The 23,017-nt window shown below is 33.8% G+C and overlaps 1 protein-coding gene across 1 annotated transcript; it reads left to right on the top strand.

Moving 5' to 3' along the window:
- Positions 1-1,214: 1,214 nt before the first annotated feature.
- On the top strand, positions 1,215-6,747 carry LOC123722407. Its single transcript, XM_045684106.1, has 8 exons — positions 1,215-1,311; positions 1,687-1,782; positions 2,322-2,407; positions 2,600-2,720; positions 3,682-3,825; positions 4,263-4,456; positions 4,748-4,849; positions 6,406-6,747. The coding sequence occupies exons 1-8, from the start codon at positions 1,215-1,217 to the stop codon at positions 6,745-6,747; spliced, it is 1,182 nt and encodes a 393-aa protein (XP_045540062.1).
- Positions 6,748-23,017: the final 16,270 nt, after the last annotated feature.

Raw genomic sequence — 23,017 nt, 5'->3', positions numbered from 1 at the left:
CAGTTCACATGGCTCGGAGCATTACAGTATATACATGGTGAGTTCTTTATCGCAAAAGACAGCAAGCGATTCAACTGATATTTGTAGTAACCAGCTAAGTGTGATTAGCTAAACTGCAACTGAGGAAATAAACAGAAAAAAAAACCTATCCTCTCTTATTTCCGTTAAATCTTTCTCGTCCATTGGAGAGGAAAGAAACCAGAAGTCTGCTTTCACCAAATAATTCGTCAAAGAAATTTTTTTTATAAGAGAAGGGGGCAAACTAGTGGCGGGAACACCGAGTTGACCATCGACACCCATGGACATCCGTAAACACCAGAGGAACTGCAGATGGTTGCCGGCCTATAACTTAATTCTTTCATTTTTAAAATACTTCCCCTTTTGGCATCTATGACTAACAATCTATATTTAACCATGTTACTAGTATTGTAAAGACCATTGAAATAACTTCTTATGATTATAAATTATAATCTAGTATATTTGCAGTGAAGAATGGCAACCCTCATTACTTCAGAGTGCCACGGGTCAGTCTCATCACTCGCCAGTTTGTGCTCTCCACATCTAAGGATGCTGCAGAAGTGCCTAACGGTTATGCTCTGTGAGTTGTCTCGGCTAGAATAAATATTTGATTCTTGAGATCGATCGAAAAATTATTTGAATTGCTTGACATGAAATCGTTAATAAAAATTATCGGATCGCTTCCTAAACAAAAATCCATGTTTTACATTGCTTGTTTGATGTTTAGATTTGGTTAACCGAATTGAGAAAAAAAATTACATGATTTAAAATATAGGACGTAGACGTACCGCGTAGAAATCTAAAAAGAGAATGAATGGCGTAAACTTTACTGATTCCAAAACAATCTAATCTAATATATAAAATTCTTGTGTCACAGTTTTCGTTCCCGTACTCCGCCGAAACGGCTTCACCGATTCTCATGAAATTTTGTGAGCATATTAAGTAGGTCTGAAAATCGGACAACATCTATTTTTCATAACCCCCCCCCCCCCATTATTTAACTGCGCGCGGACGGAGTCGCGGGCGACAGCTAGTTACGATATAATTTTCTACATCTCAAGCGAAACAATGACTAATTCAATGTTGTTAACAGTGGTAACGTAGTATTCCCTGAGTACGAGAGAGACGAGAAAGAGTGCGGGTTGACCATCAAGCAGTTAGCGGCGGGTGCGAGCTGTGACCCGGCGGTTCTGCTGATGCCCATAGCTGATGTATTGCTGCATCCGGAGTACAAACACTTTGGGGTCAAGAGTAGTGTAGCTTTACTTAAATTGCTCACACCGTTAGCATCTAGTAAGTTATCATATTAGCCTTTATCTACTGCTGGATATATGCTCTCTTCTACTCTATTCTTTAGGGTCTCGTGGACTTAATCAAGCTGTTCATCTCGCTCGCCTTCAACAAATTATTCATGTTGTATGTATATTTTTATGTATGTAAGTTTGTTTGTATGTTTGTATGTAAATTTCATTGTGACCTCTTTGTAGCCTATGCGACGGAATAAATTTTGAATTTACCAGATTAATTTAAAGCAACAAGCCAAATATATTACTCGGTTGCCCGCGACAACACGTTCAGCAACGCAAATACATCATGTGTACGAAATATATTTTTTTCAAAATTACACACAGACATTTTAATTTTATTATCATCTGTCAACTGTTTCAGATTATATGGTGCCAGTTTGTTTGCCATTCAGGAATTTTATGCTAAGACCTTTTAAAGAATATATAGAAAAACTGATTTATGTTGATTTTATTAGTGGTGAGTTTGTATTAATTGGTTTTTAACTTAATTATGATATAGTATCACTGGGCTGGTCACATAGTACGTTGCAAAGACAGAAGGTGGACAGTAGAAACCACCAAATGGAAAGGTACATTAGGCGCAAGAAAGTCGGCAGACCAAAACAACGTTGGGAAGATGATATAGTTCAAGAGGTGGTAAGAGGTGGGATCAAACAGGGAAGAGATAGGGACAGGTGGAAAAGGTTGGAGGAGGCCTATACTCAAAAAGGGGTCCAAATATTGGAATAAAAAGGCTAAATAAATAAAATAAAATATAGTATCACTATCTAATCATCATAATCGTCATCAGCTCACTACATGGTTCCACTGAGAGGCTCGGAGACTACCCTAAGTTAGGGATTAGTCAATCACCTTTCCCAGTACGAGTTGGTTGACTAGACATGTATTTTTGAATTTCTTCGCAGATATATGCAAGTTGCAACAAGAGGTTTTCCTTCAGAGTGAGAACGTCTGATTACTATCTGCTTCATTTTTAATCTCGCTTTGCTTTTGCAGAAGTACCTCGAGATTTTGTAGAGGAAGAAAAAGAATTGGTTTACCTTCGAATGGTGCCCAGAGAACGTTGTATCAAACACGACATTGTAAGTACTAAACAATTTTTGGTTGCTTCATGTACCAAGAAAATCACATTTAGATGACATTATGACTCTATGGACTCTATGGTCCTTTGACTCTATGATAGACATTTCTAATGTGATTCATAGAGTCGACATTTTTAGACAACTGTTGGTCTACTGACTGTTCTTCTATAGATATTGGTTGTTTTGCTATAGAATGAGACCGGTCTGTTACCCGACCGCCACGTTTGCACGACGGGCTGCGACCTGCAGTCGGGCGCACCGATTTTGGTACACGAACACACCGGGCATTGGAACTTATTCGCCATGGCTGAAGGTAAGATGGAAAATATAGCAACAATAACAATGTAACACGCCCGTAAGGTAGAGAACTTGGACCTCCATTTGGCGCGCTTCTGACATATCTCTCTCGTATTAGTTTAGAAGTTAACTCCCAATCTTTCTCTCTGTTCGATTTTTATAAGAAAAGTAAAGTTCCATATCCTTCTGCGAATTGGAAAAAAATGTGACGATAGACGAGAGAAGACATTTAAGTTATAAGTTTGCTTCAAAAGATAATCAATTCGCATGATAAGATTCCACACTTAATCTTGGTGTAAAATATTGGTTTACTTTATTCGTTGTTCAATTTCCGTATGCTAGTGTGTAAAATATAGGATTTTTCAAGAAGATCTTTGTTTTCTAAAACAAAATAAAACTAATAGTTTAGATGAAGATGATTCAGATTTTATTGTATTACGAAGAGAAAAGTTTGGCAATTATGAATGAAAAATGATATCTGGCAAATGTCCACCACAACCACCCTGACAGATGTCGATTCTTTCATCAAAGTTTTTAATCACTTTTTGGCAAAATGGCGGGTTTATTTCGGATCTTGATCACTTCACGGATTTTGAGTTTTAAGGCCGCGATCGATTCGATATAGACCTTAACATAGCCCCACAAAAAATAATCCAGTGGTGTTAAATCACACGATCTGGCTGGTCATTTAGCAGCTGAATTTCGTGAAATTATACGATCGAGAAATTTAGTTTGCAATAAATTGCACCATTTTCATAGTGGATTTTAATTATTTTAATGCGATTTTCGAGCAAAATTGAATTCATTGTAGCAATTGCCAAAGCATCTACTACGAATAGGTTAAAAAACTAAATGTCAAAACTGTCATGTTGTTGGTGTGGCCCCAACTGAAAAACAAAGTTCTTGTTGAAAAACCCTATAGTTGCTGATAGTCGTTATGTTAAGAATAATTGTTTAAATGTAACGTATATTATCAGGTGGGGCGCCATGCCCCGACCCGCTGAGGTCCCGCAGCCCCGGCACTCCCTCCCGCCACATCCTCCTGAACCCCTACGTACCCTGGATCACCACCGCCATATCCGGACAAGCGATCGGTTCATTTTCCAAGGATGATCCATTTGGTAAATATGCCCTTTACAAGATAGGGATAGTTTTCAAGTATTCATTTTGTAATTCTGGCACACTTGCTTTTGGAGTTTATGATAGTGCTTTTAATACGGGATTTAATACAGTTTACGACATAAGATTCTTCAAGAAAAGACTCTTTTAAAGACCGATAATGCATCGTTTGTTCTCTTCTCGTATAGAAAGATGGTGTTTGTGCAGTATTGACATTGGTTGATCCCGCAACAACAATATTAGTTGGGTGTACGAATGGACAGATACAGAAGACAGGACGCACAGGAATAATATCGAATTTCTGTGCGTTCCCATCCCAAAGTTAGGCACCGCATCTGCAGTTTCAGATGTATATGAGCAACGGTCGCTCTGCTGTTTCGGCAAATTCAGGTGGCCGCTTGCTTTGTTCTTCTATAAAAATATGTTGGTGTTTGTGAAGGTTTCGGTCCAGTACCACGTGCAGCATACCCGCTGCCGAAGCGTGCACCAGGTTGGCTGGGCCACTGGTGGTTGGGCGGCATTCGTTGCTACGACCGCGGCGACGGCGGCGCAGATATTTACCGCTTCTACCACGAACTCTTCGACATCTACCCCGATACCATGACCCCTACCATGTTCACGTATTATCTTGAGGTATACACAATTATTTCTCTTTTTATTTTCTATTCTCGTTTAAGTGAACATTTTACGTTAAGCTATTCATTTACCTTTTCTTTGATATGTTTATAAAAAAATGTACATTGTGTTTTTTCTCTTTGGCTTAGTTATTTCCTTGTTTGTCCTTGTTTTTCATTACTCACACACTTCCTACATAAAAGCTGTTTTTTTTAATTTAGTTAATTGACCAATAAAAGAGTCTTTAGTGGTTTTTAAATACTCTGATTGCGGTTAGTATGGTTAACGCTATTGACATTTTATTTGCAGATTCATTCTCCGTATCAAAAGTATATAGTGTGCGTGAAAGTTGCGATGCCTTATCAATTCGAGAATCCAATGGTATGGGGCATCAATACTATTGAAGTCAAGGTGGGTAATATTAAGATAAAAGAGAGTTGTCTATTGTTCGAACTTAAGAACTGTAGTATTCTTGTCGATGGAGCAATTTTCAGTCCTCCCTCTATTACGTCATCTTCTTAATCTCCTGATACGATGCAACGTTCACTTTCAGCTTTACCTGTTGAATATATGTTATTCTTAGTCTTCCCCTATTTCTCTTTCTTTCTGTTTCTTTTTCTATTATTGTGGTTATAAGGTCGCAGTGTCGTATTAATGTCCTAACATTTTGCCCCTTCTATTTTCTATCAATTTTAATATTGTTTATTGTTCTTTCTTTTTTTCTCTGTCCAGCACTTCCTAATTTGTGATCTTTTTCACTTTATTCTGTCAGTTACCAGCTTAATAGTAAATACTAGCAGGCATGGCGCATGTTACGACACTATAGTTGTCTCATTCCAACAATTTCTCCATACATGAATTCATTTTTTCCGTCCGTGTAAAGGGAACGGATAGGCAAAATGAAGGTCGAGTAGGTGAAAAATTAGATTAGGAAGTAATAGCTTTCTTCTCGCATTTCTGTGTTTAAAAACCTTAATATTTTATGCGGCAATTTCATTATTTCTTCAATTATAATCTGCTGGATGTAATACTAATTAAATTGAAACGTTGACCATGTGGCTTACTTGTGTTAGTTTCCTTGTGTATAATTTAAACACAAACCAACAATTCGTTCAGGTAGATCTTGACAATGAAATTAATACTAGCTGTTACCAGCGAATTTGTCTGCACGGAATTTAAAATAATCTAGTAGTATCTAGTATATAATACATAGTTACTAACAGAGAAGAAATTTTTCAAATCGCATCAATAGTTTCGGAGCCAATTCAATGCAAACAAACAAACAAATGCTTCTCTTTCATTAGTATATAACATTTCTAATTGCCACCATAGTACAGAATCACAGTTTTTTTACCTTTAAGCTTTGTGCACTTCTTTACCACTTCTACTGTGTTTTTCACGTTCTTCAGTTTACGCAATTTCCTTAAACAGTGTACAAAGTTTTCAATGCGCGTTAATACAATGATTAGAAGTTCTTTGGCAAAGCAAATAATTACTAGAAATGTTCTATGAGATATCGTTTATCAATATTTTTATGACTGAAAAAAAAAAATGGGACCCATCTGCAAGCACTTCCTTTCGATTAAAATAATTTTTATCAAATTACATATAAACACCAGGGGGCGGAGATTCGCAGTAACACACTTAAAAAAAAATACAGTCGAATTGATAACCTCCTTCTTTTTGAAGTCGGCTAAAAAGACATACCTTCCAATGTGATCTGTCCAGGAATGTTTTAGAGGTACATCGCTCATCTTATACATGGACAGGCTATAACTAGTGATATTTTGTGACAATTTGATTTTCGTAATTTTGGCGCTGATCGTCAGCAGTGAGGAGTTTAACTAATAATTGATACAAAATTTATTTTAAGTAGAATCTGTCATTTCTAAGCAGTAAAATATCCACCGATTTCTATACGCGTCAGTATTGTTTTTTAACTGGAAAAAAACAACTTCATTTTACAGGTTCGTATCCCATTATTAACATTTACAAGTTATTATAGAATAATTGTAACAGCGTGGTGCAACAATGGTACAGAAATTATAGACGATGAAGACGAATATGAAGAAACTCTTGACCCATCATTGTACTCTAGCGAAAGTGACTTGGAACAGGAATATGTATATGATTTGACAGAGACCAGAGGTATCTGGATTAATGTGACTGAGCCACCTTTAGGAAGTATTGGAGGTGGTAAAGGTAAAGGTAAAGGTAAAGGGAAAGGTAAGGGTAACGCAACTGATTCAGAGACTGATGAAGAAAGTCTGAAACCACCTAAAGTAACCTGGAATGAACCTGAGAATTAGATTGTCAAATTGAGTGCATGTAACTACAAGAGATTACGTTGCATGAGCCTCACTTTCCGCTACTTTTGTCTCAACTATCTACTATCCAGAGTGTGTAAATTATACTCTTGTACAGTCAGCTGTAAATATGTAAAAAACTTACTGTTTACACTCTACGAATCCGGCTCGAAGGACCACTTGTTTACACTCCTACGATACGTGTGTCCGGAATTCGGACGACCCAACAACCGATACAGGAACGAACGAATATTAAAGAACTCAAACGACCTCAAGAACGCAACGAAAACCACAGAACATATACCAAAGAATCCGCAGTACTTGGGAAGTATATAACTGGCAAGATAAATTTTTAACTATCGTAATTTAAAAGACAGCGCCATCTATTGTGATGTAGCGGAAACGGCGCCAATACTTACAAACCATTTAGCAACTTGTACAGGTGTTCAGTTTCAAAAAATACATATGCACTAATTCGTCAATAACATGTTATTATTGTTGGAAGATTTTGAAACCTTTTTGAAACCGACGGCGTATACCAGTTTTTGAAACTTTTATATATATATATATATATATACAAATTTATGCAGGTGACTGTACTGTGTGTGTTTATAATCATAAAACTGTATTACTACGCATTGAATAGTTACAAAATATAATTGAGGCTCCACAAGTAATAATAAGTGATACGTTATACATCGCGATGTCTTTTCTAATAGATTGGTTGTAAATTTGTTCCATAGATTTGAAAATCTAGTGTGATTTTATTTGGGCTGGTAAGAGACGCTGCTACTGCTGTTAGTTCTGTCAGAAAAAAGCCTACATACGCAATGAAAATTACATAAAATGAAAAAACACAAGACAGCTATTGTAATGTAAGACAATCTTGTAACGTTTCTTTGACATTAACAGGGAGGCGCTAGTAAACTATCATAATTTACTTTGACTTATGTCCACCGGGTCAGATAATTTTGTCGGTCTAAAGCAATCCTAGACATAGAATATATTGAGAAATAAAATTATGACGTGTAAATAAATACGTGTTTTTTTACTTTTTCCCAAAATATCTAATATAAAATGAATTTTATAAAGAATGTGAATGATGAATGAATCTATTTTTTTTTTGAAAGAAAACTGATGGAAAATCTGGCGTCTATTCGCAGACTTTTGTCCTTTATCTGTGCCGTCTAAATTTATTTTAAAAATAAATACCGTCGAGGACATTTATTACCTGTCCATTTTTGAGAAATTTCATTTAAAACTCATAATGTAATAAAGACGATTATTTGTGCATACGTGTTAAATTCTAGCTCTTACCATTTCTGAGACCAAAATCTTTGTATAAAACTATCATCGCTGTCATTATCTTTGACATAACAGTGATAATATGTTTTAAATGGATATCGTAGTCTCAAAAATACACGATTATAATTTACTGTAAGATTTTCGTAAGTGGGAAGCGAATATAATTCTTTTACTGTAGAATAAATTGATAAGTTCAACCATATCTGTTTAAAAGCGTATAATAAAGTCATTAATTACTCTTGTAAGAGTACGTCGATTAAAACAATTGGGCGGAGATCGTAAAGTATGAGCTAACAAGACTAAAAGGTATCTTCAAATATTTAATACAATTCCAACTCTATTTTTAATTGGATAGAGTTCAAAAATGCTTGTATTTCTGTAACATCAAGATGTAATGTTTTAAAGGTGGGCTGCAAAGATACAAGTTAATAAATGCTAAATGTAATTCAGTACAGGTGGGAGGAAAAGTCTCTTTATTACGCTAACATATTTTTCTAATCACTGAATAATTGTTAACAACATTACTATTTTCTTTTACGTTCTAAATTAAATAATACTAACTATTTACTTACATACTAGTTGTCGCCCGCGACTGCGTCTGTGCGGAATTAAAAAAAATACTAGCCTATGTGTACAAACGTACTATTAAAATTTAATCTATATATATATAAAAGAAAGTCGTGTTAGTTACACTATTTATAACTCAAGAACGGCTGAATCGATTTGACTGAAAATTGGTGGGCAGGTAGCTTAGAACCAGGAAACGGACATAGGATAATTTTTACCCCGTTTTCTATTTTTTTTTATTCCGCGCGGACGAAGTCGCGGGTAAAAGCTAGTAATACATAATGATGTCTCTGTTTATTAAGATAGTGTTTTGTCAAGTGGAGGAAATGCACTAAATATATATCTTCTAAACACATCAATGTTACTAAAATCAAGCGTTGTTTTTAAGCTAAATTTTTGAGCCAGCGTTGTTTCCAATTTCACATACCATATAATTGGAAAAACCCAAACAAATGCGTATTCGTAACATTATTTCTTAGTATCGTGTTTTCATCTGCTTCTTTCAATTACTTCGCGTGAATTATCAATTTGCGTTTCGACGTCATAGTTCACAAGATGGGATTCCCAACACGATATTTAAGAAAATTCAATAGAAACATTGAGTCAGATATACTGAAACAACTCAATAGCTGAAAGATTTTATCATGATGAGTTTATCTGCAACGACTAATTTTGTTGCCTGAGTGGCTTTTCTTAGAAGTAACAAGTGGAATTATTCTGGTTAAAGATGGAGGAGACTTGTAGGCAAAAATGTACATTTTCTACACCCTTTTTGATACATCTTAACAATGTAACCTTTAATTAATTATTAATTATGTTGTTATAATTACTCGTGAGTAGCGCTTTCTACGTAATTAAACATAGTATAAAAAAGTATATTATGTTAACTAATAAATAAATATTACTGGGTTAAATAACATTAGAAAGATTAACTAAAAAAAGAAAAGCTGGTAGATAATTAATTCGATTTTAAAACTGTAAATATTATGTGTGCTCGACTGTACTATCGTTTCAAGTTATAGTCGATAGATGGTGTTGTAGATAGTTACAATAGCAGTGTACAGTGACACGTACAATGCGAATATTGTACAATTACAATGCTAAAATATTGGTATTCCAATAGCACTTGTTTTGTCGAGTATCCGAAATAAAAAAAAAAATATGTTAATCAAAAGAAGATAAATAAAATATGACATTAATTAAAATGAGAGAATATTTATTGAAATATGAGAATGCGATTTGCATATTTATTAAACTGTATTTTACTTTTAATTGCTGCATTTTATTGAAAAAGCAATAAAATTGTAACAGTTGCACAGAAATACCTCTTTATTATGAACGGTTCAGTATTTAAGAGTTATTCAGAACTTGATCGACTGACTTGGGAATTGTGTGCGTTTCATTTATTCCTTTAAGTAATTAAATAAAAAAAAAGTTGAGATTTTTTAATAAATGAATGTTACCCCTAAAAATATATTTCTCAAAACCTTTCACAATCATTAACAATATGTTACATTTTAAATTCGATTAGTAAAAATTCTCGCATCTGAGAAAACATTACCGAGATTTTTTCTTAACATCTTTCAAGCTTGTCATTTATTCCTGTCCACAACGAAACTTGTCCTTTACTCTTTTTTAATTAAAAAAGTAATCTTTGACAGGTCTGTTTTTTTAAAACAAAGGCACTTTCACAATTCAGCCAGAAGTCAAAGACAACAGGGATCAGATTGCGCGCGTAATTCGATATTTAAATTAACAGAATCGAATTACTCTGAGTTAAGATAATATTTGTCCATTTGGAGGGAATTAGCTTTATTTAGACTCGAGAGATTCTAAATTTATACTCCCTTCGTAGACTCTTTTCAACGAAAGTTTCTTTTGTAAAACATTAAAAATTAATTCATCTAATATATAGGTACTTATTTCCAGAGTAGTCAGCTTACATTAGTTAGTATTTCAAATAATATTGAAAAAGTAATATTTATTGTATTTATTGTATTTATTAACTAAATTTAAATTATCACATAAGACTTTCTTTCGAAACAATAAAATTAAGTCGTATTTATTTGAATTTTAAAAGTATAATTTCTCTTATTGTGAAATGTTAAAATGAATTTTTTAAATCGTGTTTCGTTTGTCGTGTCTTCCACATGGATAATCCGACATGTTTATTTTGTGTGACAAGACACGAACATGAGATGGGTTGTCCCCGCGATGTTGAGAAATAATCAATGTATATATACGTTTAATAACATATGAATATTGTAATTTATTCAGTACTCTTTTGAATAAAAAAAATTGATGAAAATGTTTCTGAACTTCCAAATATTAGCTAGATTTTAGTAATTTTAGATTTTTTTTCATCTAAGAATTTATCATCATTTAAGAACGAAAACGAATAAAGTTTACCAATATGTAAATTACAAAAATATCTATTTTTAAATTCTATTTCGTAGTTACTAAATAAATACGCTTTCAGAGATTATAAAAAGGGAACAAATAAAGGGCACGCGAGTGCCAGGTGCAGTACTCTCATTGTAAGGTCTGTTCACTGAATTTTTGTACTGTGACCATGAATACCTATTTAGTTCATAAATAATTTAAAAAAAAAAACAGTGTTGTGTTTTTTTTGTAAATAAATTACTAGTGATCTTATGTCATGAAATATCAACAATTTTTTTTTCTAAATTATACTCGAGGAAGAAGATGTGGCTCATGGTTTTTTATTGGTTTAGCGAAATGTCTGGATATACAAAAATGATGAATTTAGTGTTTTAACTACACATATACATGAATTGAGATTGTTTGGAACTGTACCATAGACCCTTACGATTACAAAACATTTTTAAATGAAATCCCATTTGTTGATATATTACGGTTTTCTTGTTAAAAAAATGACAAACTCATTTTACTGTGACTGATTTTTTTTGTTATTTATTAAAAAGTACTTCTATTTAATAAACTAAACAATTAGACTGCACTAATTTGGTCACCCTATTTGAATTAGGGTAGGTCGTTATATTACTTCAGTACGCATTGTGGTCGACCCTTGAAGGGCATTTTGCTAATTGTTGCTTTGTTATTTATTTGCTGAGGGATAGAGCATTTGCCTTTTTTTATTAAAATTTATTTTATTCTAATAACAGTTTACAAATCGAAATATCTTTTATTTACAATACTTCTATTTTGTATTTTATAGTATGCCAATTCAATTAAATATATAAAATAACTAGCTGTCGCCCGCGACTCCGTCCAAAGAAACAAAATGAAAAATAGATGTTGGCCGATTCTCAGACCTACTGAATATGCTCACAAAATTTCATGAGAATCGGTCAAGCCGTGTCGGAGGAGTACGGGAACGAAAACTGTGACACGAGAATTTTATATATTATATTAGATTGATTTAATGTATATGGAATAATATGCTAAAATTACTTGCATCCAATCCTGGCTGAATGTACAAATTCGTGAAGCCATAATAAAAATTAAATATAAACGTCAAAGTCAAAAATAAATATGAATTTGTTTTGGCGCGAACGTTGCTGACAATTTGGCACATTCGATGCGTCGCCCGACTTCCGACTTGACCCATATTTCACGGCCTCCAGCATCGCTGCATTGGAACTGATGTAAATTGAACGAAAGAACATAAGATACATCGCAAAATAACAACAAACATTCTTAGGAATGGAAACGTCGTGACGCAATGCACATAATTGCGAAGAAATATGCGTAAAATCAAGCCCCTTGATAGGTGTGTATATATTAGCTGACAATATTCATCACAAAATAAAGCTTTGGATAAACCAAGAGCTGGATTTAGAAACGAATTGAATAAAGTTAATCAGAAAATTACAAAAGGTAACTTTTCCCAGCATTTTTAATCATGGACTTTACAAAAGTTTTGAACCTGCGGCTTGGAAATTAGTTCGCCTCGATTTGGAGAACTTTTTAAAATTTATCTTGCTGCTCACAGTTTATTTATATGTTCGTAATATCTATTATATAACTAAAGTTATAAAGCACATCATCTATAAGCGAGTATAATATATTTGCTTAAAAGCGAAAACTTACTGACGTTTTCACTACTTTAATTCGGTTCAAAAATATATCTTGTCATTAAAATAAGTAAAGATAACAATATGTTTTAGCGTAGTGGAAATAAACATTTAGTTCATCTATCTGAAGATATATCTCCGAATGGATCATGCCATATGTGACATTGTTGTAGTCGTTACCGAAAATCGCATTAGGCGAATATTAACGAGCGATCGCTCCCATTCCGAACGGATGTTCGGCGAAAGTGGGCCGCGGGCTATCCGGGACATTGTCATGGGCCCCTCCACGTCAACCTCACAACAAACTTAAACCTTAAAACAATGTGATAAGATTAAAAATCGTAAGCGTATCGTTTCAGGAATTATTTCCGTGGCATGAGGTAACCCGAAATGTTTTGACCGAAATGATTGCACCGAATTCGGTGCAATTGTCTGCTTACAAATTCCTCGATTGATATGTTACGTGAGACTCAACCGTGATATAACAATAAACACGGCTGTTATATGTCATGATATGGTTTAAAGCATGGAGACTTGAACTGGAACAATAATATAATTCAAGTGTATTCTCCAACCACAACACAACTCACTTAGTTTTTTTAAAGTTATCATAAGGTGGCAAAGGAGCAAGCCACCTGACTTCGTCGAAGTGAAGCGACCGCTGTCCATGGACGCAGAGGAATATAATATTTCCCCTTCTTACGAGTCACATCTCCTTCCCACCATTTCCCTTTAAGAAAGGGTGGGAAGGGGATGGACTAAAATTAAGCCTCCGGCATGTAAAAAGTTGCCAATTTTCAATCATTGAGGCACAGTTATCTAGTCTAGGCAATATTGTATTTTATAGCAACAAATGTTGCTTGATGACTGAAATTTTGTTTAATAAGAGGGCAGATTATTGCGATTGTTCGAAAATCTTTTGGTCGGTAAGTAACATGATAAACCTTTCAGTAATTCCAACCACTTAAAAGACTTCTTTAAGCCTTAATACGATTTAATTTACCGCACGGACAAATTTACGTTAAATCCTGGTAAAAATGTTTTGAATTAAGAACACATTTTACTCGTTAATGTGTCTTTTAAACTTTTAAACAACTAAATAAAAAAAAACTTTCAAATTTTCTTTACAATACGACACGTTATTACAAAGCAAATTATACCTGTAAATATAGATAACATATTAATGTAGATAATATTCCATTTTAATGTTCTCTAATCGATTAAATTAGAATTTAAATTGACAAGACACAACTATAATACTTTGTTTATTATCTAATTTACAACATTTTATAAACATACAGCTCAGTAGGACATCATCTAATAAAGTCTTCAATATCGTTGGCGGGAAAATTAAGAAGAGAAAAAAATGGCGTCAACACAAACAATAAACAGCGTGACTCCGCGGGAGAGCAATTTGTCATGTCGTGGCCTAAACAAACAGGCATGTAATCGGCCTAAATGAAAACCATAGAGCGGAGAATTACTTTTTTTTTGAGGTTTTACGGCGAAATTAAAATTCTGCCAGTACTTGCTACATATGGGTGTATTTTAAAAGTAAAATTAATTACTTCAGCAGCTGTTGCAGTGTCTACATGGGAGGTCACGTTTTGACAAACTGTACTGCGGTCTGTACTTATTGCTTTTTGCACCAAAACTGTCAAAGAAATTAGAGTCTGCCTTTATATAAAAAATATGTTATAAAATATATTAGTCCATTAAATATTCAACTAACTAAAGACTAGTTAGTTCTTTTCTTCCACTCTTATTTCCAGAACATCCAAAACAAAATGAAAAATAAAGCATTTTAGAATTATGAAGTAATAAGAACATCACGCTTTCCTTTCTTATTTTAAACCAAACAATTAATCTATATCTACATATTTGTTTATGAGTTTTAAAAACAAATCAACTTTCTAGCTGTGCCGTGAAAGTAAATATTATGGTTGGCTCAATTCAATGGACACTTTTGTCTATAGTCGGCCGCCATTTTAAAGAGTTGTTGGCGCCAAATTATGTTTGACCTTTGGCGCGTTTACTGTACTTATGTGTTCTTATTTTAACTACTTGAGACGTAAACTGAAACAGCTTTGTAAAAACTATCATAAGACTATAACTTTTTGTTTTAAAAACATTATAAATATTATTTATTACTGAATACTTAATCATTTATAAATGCTGTTTTCATTTATTAATGTGTACATTTTTTGATATTATTTCATTTATGTACAAAAAATTAACAATCAAATTTAAGTTTATATAGATTAAAAAAGAAATTACAGAAACAAAAAAGTAATGAGATTGAATGTGGATGGCTATAAAGGTAGATGAAGACCAAAGAAAGTATGAAAGAAGATATGCGTCAGAAGGGGGTTAATTCAGATATGACGGCTGATAGAGATGTATGGAGGAGTAGTACATACTGTGCCGACCCTCCATAGGGATAAGGGCCGGTTGATGATTAGGTTAAAAAAGAAATTGCAACACACGTAAATTAAGATATAAACACACGAGCTTCCTCGTATCGTTCAAGTTAATGTGTAGAGTTCTAATGATCGACATGTAATGAACAAACCACAGAACGTGCGGTCAACGCGTGCGACTTAATTAGAAATGTCTGGGAATAACAAAACGAAATGTTAAAGAAAACTGTGATTTTTATTTAAAATAACGCTGCAAAACTACTACTTAGTAACATTATAAAGAGCTATTTGGTTCCATATTTTTTGTTTTGGCAACATTCAAAATTCTGATGAGATCTTATTTGTATAGTTAAGACTATAAGTTGCCGGCGATTTTGTCTGCGCGTAGTTGAAAAAATCTAGTAACAAAAGCCTACTAACTGTTGCCCGTGACTCTGTCCGCGCGGAATTTAATAAAATCATAATAAGTAGCCTCTGTGTTCTTCCAGACTATGATCTACATCTGTGCCAACTTTCATATCCGTTGAGCCGTTCTGGAGATATGTTCCAACAAACATCCATCCATCCATCCAAACATTCGTATTTATAATATTAGTATGATGTCACCAGGGTTTAGTGTAGTTTCCAACAGTGAACAAATTTTTCAAATTGATTCAGTACTTTCGAACTATTCAATGCAAACAGACAATCAAATCTTTTCTCTGTTATCTATATATGTAAAAGAAAGTCGTGTTAGTTACACGATTTACAACTCAAGATCGGTTGAACTGATTTAGCTGAAAATTAATGGGGAGGCAGCTTAGAACTAGGAGACGGACATAGGAACTTTTTTATCTTGTGTGCATTTTTTTTATTCCGCGCGGACGGAGTCGCGTGTAAAAGCTAGTATAGTATAGATAAAAAATTTGCAAATTTAATTTATACTATTATATTTTTGTAACCATTCCAAATATGCACAAAGTTTATATTATATGGTTAAGGACAACAGTCGAATATCAGGATTCGAATCTTCGACAACACAATCGTTAGTCAAAGATGACGTGTAACATTGTAATAACAGGACCATTTTCCTTTAAGATGAAGAAAGATCGTCATTAATTAAACATGATATCATTTACGTGTGACATCATTGTTTATACATTTGACAGAATTTTTCGAGATAAACTCATATAATCTGAGTAATTAAGATTTCAGTGGAAAATGTTAAGACTAGATTATACTCATATATTAGTAACAAAGTACGTCGTATTGAATTGCCAAAGAGATTCACATATAATACTAGTTATAAAATGGATATAAAGAGCACTTTCCTTTAAATAATTTTAGCATAATCTTACTAATATACAATACTAGCTGTCGCCCGCGACCCTGTCCGCGAAAAATGGGGGGGGGGGGGGGGGGGGTTATGAAAAATAGATGTTGGCCGATTCTCAGACCTACTGAATATGCTCACAAAATTTCATGAGAATCGGTCAAGCCGTTTCGGAGGAGTACGGTGACGAAAACTGTGACACGAGAATTTTATATATTAGATATAAAAGCGTATGTTTGGATGGATAAATGGATGTTTGGCATAGATGTAGAAGCATAGTCTGGAAGAACAAATTGTCTACTATTTTTTTTAATACCTCGCGGACAGAGTCGAGGGCGATAGCTAGTTGTAAATAATCGTAAGTACTGCTATCTGTCCCAATTGTTAAATTAGACTACCGACACTATACCAGTAGTAGAGTTTTTATAACGTACTGTTTGGTTCGTAATGTTCCGTCTATTGATAATGTTAAAGTATTTATACAAGAGGATGTTTTTTTTTTTATTATGTCAAAAGGTGGCAAAGGAGCAAACGGTCACCTGAATTCGCTGAAATAGCGAGGCAACCGTTGCCCATAGACATCCGCAAATGCAGATGCGTTGCCTACCTTTAATCAATGGAGAAGGGGACACCCAGAAAGAGTATATTTCCCCTTCCTATGCGTCCCCTCATCCGCCAAATCCACTTCCCCTTCTCATCCTTTTTTAATAGGAAAAGGGTGGGAAGGGAAAGACGACTGAAATTAGGCCTCCGGGAACAAACTCATCAGACGAAACGCGGAATTGCTTCCACTTCTCGCCTGTCTTCTGTGTGGTCGTTTTGTTTAAGTAGTACAATATCTTTTTAAATATATTTGATTATTCATTTATTGTTACCTTTTCGCTTGAAGGTTATTCTATTGAGTTGTAATAAATTTGCTAATAATAATTGTCTCTCAAGGTCAAAATCAATGCAAATCTGAATTGAAACGCTACTGAATACAAATTATATGGAACGAATCAATTGAAAACCGATTTAAGAGTTCGTGAATGAATAGATGTTATCAAATGATTGATAAAATAATACATTTAAAAAGGATTTAATGAATTAAACTATGTTATAAATCTTGGCAAACTATGAAACGAAACAAACCACGAAAAGGTTACGTGTAAAAATAAATATCAAACAAGACGTAGGAATAAGTCAAGTGACATTGTGTTTGTTGGCGGGCTTTTTGCTTTTGCCACCATTGTCAATATTGTCTATGGCGTGTAGACGTGCGCGGGAGCATGTGACATCCAGTTACATCTAGTGATGCGCGGCAATATCGATATGTTATAAATATATGTTACTAAGAACGCCATATAGATTATTAATAATTAAATATTTAATTCTGTCTAGAGTAGCAAAAAATAAGCCAAAGCTTTAACTTGTAAAGTTGAACTAAACTGTTTTTTGTTTCACATATTTGAGTCTTCCTCTACCTTAATAGCCAATATCACTTTGTCTTTCAATTAAACGCTCTATAAATCAGTTTAATTTATACTTTTTCCGGGTAATATGTAAAAAATATGAATTATTGTTTATTAAAATTTGTTACTTTCGTTATTTAATTATTTTATAAAGACCACACATAACATGTAATTCTGTTGTAAACACATATCTGTTAAAATAAATTAAATTATCATGTGAAGTAAATCCACAATAATCTGATGGACGAACGTGAGTTAAAAAAAGAAAGCGTGAATATTTTTAATAAAGGTGTTTCTTAAGGCTTCGTAATTTGTTAAGCAAATTAGGCTCGCCGGGTTATTTCACAGGATAATTTTCTGCCTACATCAAATTCAGACACGCATGTCAAGATGTGTGGTCTTAATTTAAGAGTGTTAAAAAATATAATCTTTAAACGTTGAATATCAAAAGGGAACAAAACTAACAAAAGTCTGGTTACGAGACGTTTTGTTCGTCTTGAAATTTAATCGATCGAACGAGAGTTTAATTAATTTTCCTTTTTTTTCTTTATTACGATCCTTGCTCAATAAAATTGCTAATAAATTTTTAATAAATTCTCTTAAATAAATTTAGTTTCGATATCTTGAATTCATTTCTTCTCAGATATTAGCGGAATTAGATATTAGCAGAATTAATTAATGCTAGCGTGTGGAATTAATATTATGAGGGGCTCGGAACGTACCCCAAGTTAGGGGTACTAGGTAACTAGGTTGACTTCACACATATCTTTGAATTTCTTCTCAGATATGTGCGGGTTGTCTCACGATGTTTTCCTTCATCGTAAGAACGTTGGATAAATTATACAATAAATAACACATTGATACATGACGGGATTCGAACCTAGGACCTGCAGATTACAAGTCGAGTGCTTAACCACTGAGCAACCGACGCTTCACACTATTAACAATAGGTAAAATTAGTGCTGCATGTATTAAGAGATGTCGATATTTTCAAATGTCCCATCACTAGTTAACACATGTGGCAAGTGACTGCACAAAAACTTGAAATAAGAAATTTTCAAATAGACGCTAATCTGTCACTAGTGATGTGTCGCAGCGATAGCTGGTGAAATACGGTTTGTTTACGATTAACTCTGTTTTTAGTCTGTGACAATGTTTGTTTTGCTTAGCTAAGATTTTGTTTAGTACTGTGTACCTTTTACATGTGGATTTGGCTAAGGATTATGAACGTTTTTCTGTTACTTTTACGTTTCTTTCAAATAATAATAGACTAACAGAAACATCTGTAGCGAGACTATCTAATACCTTCTAATACCAAAGCATGTATTGAATTGGGGAAAAAATTATTATCGAAAGCGAAAACTTTCTTAAAACCAATTTAAAAGGAAATTGTAGAAGCAGTTACAATGTGACATATTTATGGTGAACGTGAAAAAGTAAAAAAATTACGAATTATAATCGATTTTCGAGCAATAGGCGACTATAAGTTATAACAAAAGCTAATGTCCGTGAAACAAAAGCCTACATATGCGCAATTCGAAACCAAAAGTGAGATAAAAATTCGGCGAATTCCATCCTGACTTGTCACGTTCTAATGACGTATGTCCCGTAGAGACAATTTATTTCTGTGAATTCTCATACCAACGGAATGGTGCGTTAGTTTTTACGATGCAAGTTTGCTTCCTCATTCACTGGAACTAACGTGAACCTACTTACAAACGTGTTTATTGCGTGACTAATCGTGCATACAATTATAGTCCTTATCAGTGTACGATTGCGCTGTTTATGGCTTGCACATTTTAATTTTTTATTGACCCAATTGTTGTGACATAAGAATTTTTCTATACATTGTCACGTAAATTTAAATTTTGATAGTCATATGTCTTATTGCGAAACCAATAATCTAAATATATAAAAGAAAGTCGTGTTAGTTACACTATTTATAACTCAAAATCGAACTGATTTAGCTGAAAATTGATGGGGAGGTAGCTTAGAACTAGGAGATGGACATAGGAACTTTTTTATCTTGTGTGCATTTTTTTTATTCCGCGCGGACGGAGTTGCGGGTAAAAGTTAGTCGATTTTAATTCATTTTTGCTTTACTTAGGTGATTTAGGTGTGTTTTAGTTTATTTTAAAGAGAGAGATAATACAAAGATTGCATTAGAAATCAAAATCCTTCATTTAAAAAGCGATTTATACGTTTTCGTACTGTCTTTCAAAGACAAAAATTAAATAACAGATCGATTATTGGGTTCCATCTTTATTCATTTTCTTTTGATTTTTTTTGTAATCCGTTGATTTTTTAAACTTTTAAAAATTAATTCGTGTGTCAATACAATAGTGGCTGCTGTGAGTAGTAAAAAACTTAATAGTTCTTCAAAGTAAATAAGTCACTAAAATAGTACAGTAAAAAGGGAAACCATTAAATGTGTAAGAAAATAAAAGTAAGGAAAATATTCAGGTCAATTTGTAATTAATTAAAATGGAGCAGGAAATCAGGAGAGTACTTGGGATCTTTGAGCCTTGCGCTACTTCTGGTTGAGAACTGATGGAACAGGTTTTAGTTCGTTATTGAATATTTTGCTGACTAAGCTTACTTTAATTAAAAAATGGCACTTTTCCCTTTAATTATTCAAATGAAGGTTTAAATATTATATTGTTCTGTTTATTTCAACATAACATAACAATAACATTTATATATACACATTTATAAAAGTTGAAAACATTTTTATCGTCGATTTTTTTTGCAATCTTAAGTTCTAGGAATTTCTAATTCATTTATAAGAAGAATAACTTGTATTTAATTGCATCACTTTAGTTCATCATAAACATAACTCACTCCAACTTAGAGGGGTAGGCAGAGATCACAGACCTTCATTTGATGGACCTCATCATTTTAGACAAATATTTTTTTTAATCGTTTCTATAAAATTACGTATCATATTTTTTAAATCAATATTTAGTTTAAATATTATAAAAACCCATTAAGTAAAACAATCCGTCTAAAGCCACATATTATGAAAATAAAATAAAAACTCTTCAAACCTATGGTGGTCCAATTTAAGACCACGCTGCAACCGATGTTTTAACACGAACATGTGTCCATTACTTGTAAATTAGGTTGAGTATAGCTCCGGGGCTATATACGTGGTCTTGTGTGGTCCTACAAAGCTTTAAAAATAATATTCAATCTTACTTCTTACCAATTTTATAAATGCGAATGTATAGATGGATGGATGTTTGTTAGAAGTAGAAGATATCTCCAGAACGGCCGCATGTATCTCGCTGAAATTTGGAATAGATGTAGAACATAGTCTGGAAGAACACATAGGCTAGTAGTCTACTAGTTAAGATTATTTTAATTGTGCGTGGACGGAGTCGCGGTCGACAGCTAGGTTTTATACTATATCAAAAGCAGGTATCAAATATTTTTTAAGCAAATCAAACAAATCAGATATGATCTAGTCTAAATTGACTATGATAGACAAACCGTAACCGAAGAATTTCACTGCAGTTACATTTGTATTATTTGTCATCCCTTTCGTTTGTTTTGACAAAAAGAGACAACAATATCTAGTAGATAGATATTGTTGTTTACTGTACATATAAATAAAATTGGAATGTCTGTATGTAAAATCGAAAAAAAAAAATATTTCTAATAACGAAAAACCAATTTTTGTCTGTCTGTATTTCTGTTCGTAAGGCATTAGTTCTGGGTAATCTCCGGAACGGCTGGACCTTTTTTTACGGCACTTTGACAGAAAGGTAGCTGAAGCACGCGAGCATATTATATATTTTTTCTACGGTGATGAAGTCGCGGGCGCCTGCTAGTTTATTGATAAAAGTGTCACTGCAGTGAAGTTCTACGGTTACTACCAATGGGTCTGTGTTATTTCTATAACCGGGACGGGAATCTGTCATACAATCATTAGTCTTCTTTAACTAACCCCAGACATGTCTAGGATCATTTTAACTTGCCGTTGACCTGTTTAATATAATGATTATTATATTCTAGAATAAACTAGCATTTTCCTGGGACGTCATTAAAAAACTTGGCAAAAGTTATGACGTTTTCATTTTTCTATTTAATTTTTGACGCTTTTTAGTTTTTTTTTATATTCAAGGTAATTATGAATCTTGCAACTACATTCCTTTGCTTTTTCCATTCAGCCTCGTAACGCCCACTGCTGGGCATAGGCCTCCCCCAAAGATCGCCACATTGATCGGTCCTGTGCAACCTGGATCCAGGATGCTCCCGCAACCTTGACCAGATCATCGGTCCATCTTGCGGCCTGCCCATGCTGCGTTGACCTGTACGTGGCCGTCATTCCAGTACTTTGCGGTCCCATCGGACGTCCGTTCTGCGGGTAATATGGCCGGCCCATCGCCACTTAAGGTTTACAATTCTTCGGACAATGTCGGTTACTTTGGTTCTGCTGCGGATTACATCATTTCTGATGCGATCACGCAGAGAAATTCAGAGCATTGCCCTCTCCATTGCCCTTTCTGTGACTTTGAGCCGTCTAATATTACTTTTTATCAAACATTAATAATTTAGAGGAAAAGAACATAAATTTCATCATGACATTAAGTCATACAAAAACCATTCTCAGTATACTAAGAACTCCGAAAAGGTTGGTGTATACAGTCACCATTTCTGACAACAATATGACATACTTTACAAGAAGTTTTATAGTAGTATAAAGCCTGCCGCTCAACAATGGCATACTAGCACTGAATTTTAATTAGATATAGTAAATAAATGTATGTTAAAATTACTCATATACAATGTCAAAAGGCAGTCTAAATACTTGTTGACTTACTATAATAATTTATGAGCTTGTTCACGGTTGTTCACTTCTCGACTTCCCGCGCTATTCTGTCTTTCTAACCTATCTTTTTCTTAACCTAAAAGGCAAAGGTTCTGCCGGTATGCCACATATTTGGCAGAATGTTTAATCTATGTCCACCAAAGAGTACGGATATGTAATTCTTCACTGAACACATATAGCATATTATTATAATAATAATTATTGATTTTCACATACATATTTAAAAATCAGTAGGTAATCAGAGAATTATGAATATTGAAACTAGTATGACATACAAATTTTAAACTGCAATTATAACGCACTATTCTGTCGTACTTCTGGCACAC

This window comes from Papilio machaon, chromosome 25 (assembly GCF_912999745.1).
Source record: "Papilio machaon chromosome 25, ilPapMach1.1, whole genome shotgun sequence".
Lineage (NCBI taxonomy): Eukaryota > Metazoa > Arthropoda > Insecta > Lepidoptera > Papilionidae > Papilio > Papilio machaon.
The sequence above is the reverse complement of the archived record's forward strand: the minus strand, read 5'-3'. Positions and strand labels throughout refer to the sequence as shown.